Source organism: Pterocles gutturalis, unplaced genomic scaffold (genome assembly GCF_000699245.1).
Source record: "Pterocles gutturalis isolate BGI_N339 unplaced genomic scaffold, ASM69924v1 scaffold24782, whole genome shotgun sequence".
NCBI lineage: Eukaryota > Metazoa > Chordata > Aves > Pterocliformes > Pteroclidae > Pterocles > Pterocles gutturalis.
Window position 1 is genome coordinate 1 of NW_010116147.1, and position 5,905 is coordinate 5,905.

Here is a 5,905-nt window from a genome sequence, read left to right on the forward strand (position 1 = left end):
ATCAGGTGGCCTGTAGTATATCCCTAATGAAAAAGCACCTTTGTAGTCTTTACCCAATCTCTTACTTCATACCCCAGCTGGATCCTGCATCACGAAATCTTCAGTAGTACTTTGTTTAACATTGGTAGTCACTCTCCTGGGGAGGAAAAAGCAGGGAAGAGAAGGAAAAAAACAAGATTCCTATGAAAATTTTCCCTGTGTAAAGAATTCAGGATATGTAGAAGCACATTCAGCCTTTACAGCACAAAGCTAGGAAATAGGAAATGCAATACCTGGTTTCTGCACTTCAGTTGCCTTCTTGCAGTACAATCAGGTTGTATCCTTAACAATACTTTATTTTTTTTTTTTAAAGACCATGTATTTCCCTAGAGAAATACTGTTAAACTCTTAAGTGGTATAACAATGCATACCCTCTGAGGGGTAAAAGTGCGACTATTACGCACTCCCACTGTTAAGGGCTATAATTCAACATTTTGACTTTTTTTTTTCCTTTTTTTTTCTTTCTCCTCCAAGCTATCCCATTTGGCAAACTCCCCGTTCTGGAAGTAGACGGAGTTACCGTTCACCAGAGCCTGGCAATCGCGAGATACCTCGCCAAAGAATCAGGTAACACATATTTGCTATTTTCTTGCTCTGTTCTGCACCCATCTTTAACGCTCAGGAAAAATACACCCACAGCAAAAACAGAAACACACCAACAGCTTGGTAAGCCCAGTCAAGCAGAAGTCAACACCAGCACGGCAATACTGGTAAGAGTGGTTTTTCCCAGGCACAAACAGCTCATAGTTATCATTCTCTCATTGCATCGGCAGTTTGGCAGCGCCAAGTGCTGACTGCAGAAACGCAGCGTACCATATAGGATGATATCAGAGGTGCCACTCAAAGAGCAATGGTTTAAAAAGCACTGAGGACCACTGCGCGGTGACATGCCTGTGTTCAGCACCCTGCCTTACCATAATTTGGTGCCAATTTTGCTCAAGGGGGTGTGGCTGCTGTAGCAGTCCTGATGAGATCTCAGGCTATATCCCCTGCAGTTCCAAGATGAGAAAGAAGAAACAGAGCAAGGTACATGTGCTAGGACGCTGTACGACAGGGTCTGGAGTCACTCAAATGTCATGTAGAAAGTGAAAAAACAGACCAAAAAAAAAAGGTTTAAAGTAACAACCTGTAGCATGAAATGCTACGATGCTCAAAGCTGAAGTGATGTGGCTGAGCTCTGTATTTGCACTCTAAGGTTGTAAGTCTAAAGAAAAACTCAGCAAACTTACGTCTGATTGAATTTCCCCTCTGCATGCGATACCTGGGGTTTAGGCTGACTTGTCCAGACAATAAATTTTATTCACCTGTCACTATATAAATATATAAATAAATATATTTAGATATTAGGAAGAAATGTTTTCCTGTGAGGGTGGTGAGGCAGTGGCCCAGGTTGCCCAGAGGACCTGTGGATGCCCCATCCCTGGAGGTGTTCAAGGCCAGGCTGGATGAGGCCTTGGGCAACCTGGGCTAGTGGGAGGTGTCCTTGCCCGTGGCAGGGGGTTGGAACCGGATAGTCTTTAAAGTCCCTTCCAACTCAAACCATTCCGTGGTTCTATATGAGACAGAAAGCGTGTACCTGTGGCTTCCCTAAGGCTCTCAGGGCAGTTTCCCTGGAGCTGCCAGACTAACCAGAGGGATGACCAGGAGGAGGAGGTTTTGGAAGCATTAGAGATTATCACAGTCAGCAGGCAGAGCACTCTGAAGCTGATTTGGGCAACAGTTCTGAGCTGGCAGAGAGATTAGATCAGATGGTGACATCACTTGCATCTTTAAATACTTACACTTTATGGAAGTACTCAACCGGTTAGATTAAGTGATATACGACTTAGTAATGCAAGTAATCAAAGAGAGTAGTCAGGGCTTGCTTTAGGTCAGCAAGCTGCCACTCAAAACCATCTGCAAAACCGGGCTGGTTTGTGGTGTTCTGAACACCAGCAAGTTGAAGAGGGGGGCTGGGAAGTGAGTACTATCTTATTTTTTAACATTCTGAGCAAAGAGATATAACCTGCCTTTCCAAATCCCTCACATTTTCCAACCAAGGAAACAGGCAGAAGTGCAGAACCTTATTCTCCAAGGCACTAGTACAATGTATTTTCAAACATGTCTGTGATACTGTGCCCCTGCCAACCTCCTCCATCCTCGATACAATCTACTACTTGCAAGAGAAGAGAATGACGAGCGTCCACCTGGTAATGAAAACCGACGGGAAAGCCTGCCTTCCACCCATGCTGCCTCCCTCCCCGCCTGCTATCGGGAGGCTGATCTGGAGCTCTGCTCCTTTTACAGTCTGAATTTCTGACACAGGCATTCCCACAACACCTTTTCCACCAGCTTGCAACAGCCACAAAGGCTGGGGTTCTGGCAAATCCTAGCACATGCAGACCGTTCGTTCTCCTTTTGGTGTTAATCACACTGCCAGCTGCAGCAGGGGAAAAAAACATGCGTGGAAGGGGAAAGAAAAAATATATTCAAATTCATAGTGAAAACTTGCTACTCCTGCTGTTAAGTCTGTTAGATGTGTCACTAAGCCTTTAAAATTAAGAAATGGCATTTTTAGGTGCCTGTCACTAGCAGCTCTTTACTGAAGGCTCACAGAACGTGGTGCCCAAAACATGGGCATAAAACATGGGTACCCAAAACATGGGTACAAAAACATAAAGTTCCAGTAAGGGAGATGACTGGCAGAGGAAAGACATATGGTTTATTGGAGCCAAAGAGCTTCTGGGTGAGGCTTAAAGAACTGAGAGAGGACAAAAAGGATGATCCGAACCTGCACAGAGATGAAAGCACGAGGGCTGGTCTGTGGAACAAGAGTGAGGGAAAAAAGCAGTAGCACTGAGAAGACTGCAGGCAAGCCAAAGGACAGCAGGCGAGGAAAGCAGATTTGGAAACAGGAGAAAGTTTGGCTAAGGTGCCTGATTATCATGAAGTAATCAAAAGCAAGCAGGGTGTCATGAGAAGGTTCGAAATGGGGCTGAATGGGCAGGACAGAGGGAAAGAAGCAGACTTTCACAGAAAGGCTTTCGATGGTTGTACAGAAAGATGGAAAGACCAGAAGATGGAGAAATCCACTGAAAGCTCGGACAGGGAAAGATTAACAGAAAGGAATTAGTGCTGATCGTCACTGGATGTCCTGGGACAGTGGAAGGCAGAGAGAGGATAAAGCAGCAGCAGTCAGGTCATGGGCGCAGATGATGGAAAGAACAACTCGCTACCTCAGATGGCTGTATGAAGCTGGACAGGGAAAAAAGCAAAGGTAGATGAAATTGCATCTGGATGCAAGGAGTCAAATTCATGTTGCTGGCATCAAAAAAGTGCTGGAAAGCACATGGAAATGGTCACAAACAACAGAGTTTACCTTCGGAGCACCAGAAATTCCAAAGCTGATGCTGTCTCTAACCTCTCTTCATATGTTTGCTCCCCACAGGTCTGGCAGGTCAGACGCCTGTGGAACAGGCGCTAGCTGATGCCATCGTGGACACCATTGATGATTTCATCACACAGTTGCCTTGGGCAGAGAAAAACCAGGACGTGAGAGTAAGGCAATCACTGATTTAAACAAAGGTTTATCAAATCACTGATTTAAGCAAAGGTAGTGCATCAGTCACGGTAATGCCCGCGTGTGTCCCAGCTCGTACTCAAGCACTTCTCCAAAATAAGGACCCAGGTCACGTCACCAGTGATTAATTCCAAAGGGAAGAGAGTTCACAGGAAACCCCTATATGCCTGTACGCAGGTATGCATGCAAGGGAGTGCTTTTGGGCCAAGGAAGATCAAGAAACTTACTTTCTGGGAATTTTTCTGACTATTAGCTGTTCTCCCTCCCTCCTCCTGGGTCCTCTGCCGCCACCTTGTGGTGGAAGTGGCATCTCACGGTCTCACAAGGCCAGGTTTAAGTGATTTACACACAGTAAAGTCAGAAAACAAGGGACAAATATGAGATTTCTGGACTGCAAACTTCTGTTACTTGCAGTCATCACATTCCATTACTAAGCCTTTAACAGGCAGCATAAAATTATGTCAACTCTTCAAACGCATCTGCAGAAATACGGATTCTATTTCAGCCCGCATTTTTGGGGACCATTTAGGCTGCTGCCTCTTCGACATTTTATTCTTTTTTTCATTAATGTGAATTTCAAAGCTGTTGAAATAATTCCATTTCTGTACAGCAGTGCTTATTTCACCAAGCCTGAATATGTTCCTCCAAAATCAGGCCAGGCACACGAACTGCACAAACTGTGCCAGGTGGGTCAGACCAGATGACCACAACAGTCTGTCATCGCCATTTATTTCACACAGGTGAGAACAGAACACCAAAAACAGTTTCCCTCTCCAAAGGAAACACCTAACCCTTTAAAAGCAGCCTGAAAACTTTCTGCTGGGGGAAACAGCCAGTGGAGAACCACCACCATACATAGCCTCATCCTTCAGCCATTCACACACAAATACTGGGGTCCACACCCTTCAATGCAGAGTTCAGCCTTTAAAAACACATTTTAAACACCTCGAGGCTCATTGCTGCAGAGACAAAAAAGCAGAATGACCTGATAGCACAGAAATTCAAAGACAAACCCAACAAAAGCTCAAAACCCAGGTTCCACATCTCACACGAGACAGGCTGGCAAGGAAAGATAACTGACCTGCATCTGGCTGACAGCACGGGAAGAATGAGCTTAAGGGATTCTGGGAATTTGAGACCCCGTATACTATAAAAAATAACACCCAAAAGAGTCCCAAAAAAATGATTGTGAGACATTAGGAATATATTTTATAGATGGATTCTTCCCAAATCTACGGCCACGGCTGGGTGGCTGTTAGCACAGCGAGCAGCATCGCCCCACATGTGTGTCTCAGCATCCAGGAGTAATCAGGTGTTCACTGAGGGAGCAACTGGTGTCAGTCATGGCTCACTGCCCCACAAATGCCTTACGTCGGGCATCTAACCCACTTCATGGGTAACTACCTCAGCTTTCCCAAACTCTATAGTGCCTCTTTGCATACATTCACATGACAGTCATCTCTGCATTTCTTTACTTATCTTAAATAATTGCTGTTTGCTGGGTTCATCTTGACTTGGATGTTAACACATTCCTTCTTCCAAAGAGATCTGGGACTACTCTGCTGTTTGAGGTCAGACCAAATGATTTCACTGTCACATTTTTCAGGTTTCACCTTTTTTCACAAGTAAGAAACCCCCAAAAATTCAGTTTTGCTGACTGCTGTGCTTACCATTGGTGTGCACCTTTGTGTTTCATTCTTTCCCCAGAAACAAGCATTTGATGATATCCTCACCAACAAAGCACCCGAGCTACTGAAAGATTTGGATACTTTCTTGGGGGATAAAAACTGGCTGGTAGGGAAGTCTGTAAGTATAGTTTTTGTTTCTCTCATTCTAATCAGGTTGCCAGAAAAATAAAATCGACTATTGTTGAATTTGTGGATTTCATGCCAGCCCATGAAACAACTCTGCCCACTCATAACCCCTTGTTCTTACCAATACAAAACTCATCGCTCAATTGCAAATTGAAAATTGTTTCCCGCACTATTAGGAAAGTGAGGGAAACCAGGACTAGGATCTGCATTTTCTAACCCAGTTTAGAAGTATGTTGACACAAACTTTGCCTTTGTACTAGTTGATAGAGATGGGAGTTGTTTAGAACTCTGCTTATAATCACTGATCAATTTATAGGACAATAGGAAAAAAAAACTCTATGAAAATGTAACCCCCTTTTTTACTCAAAACTGTTTGGGAACTAATTAAAACACTTGTCTGCAGTGCAGTTAAAAAAAATATTATAATGCAAGTAATATTTGTAGCAAGGGCTTTATTTAACCAATTTTTACTGAAGTCAAGCCTTGCATTACA

General features: G+C 44.0%; 1 protein-coding gene across 1 annotated transcript; it reads left to right on the forward strand.

The window, feature by feature from the left end:
* Positions 1-513: 513 nt before the first annotated feature.
* Positions 514-5,404, forward strand: HPGDS (hematopoietic prostaglandin D synthase; the record flags this gene model as incomplete). Its single annotated transcript, XM_010075424.1, has 3 exons — positions 514-606; positions 3,467-3,576; positions 5,306-5,404. Coding segments are annotated over 3 exons (302 nt in total), but the record flags the coding sequence as incomplete, so codon positions are not given.
* Between the last annotated feature and the right edge of the window lie 501 nt (positions 5,405-5,905).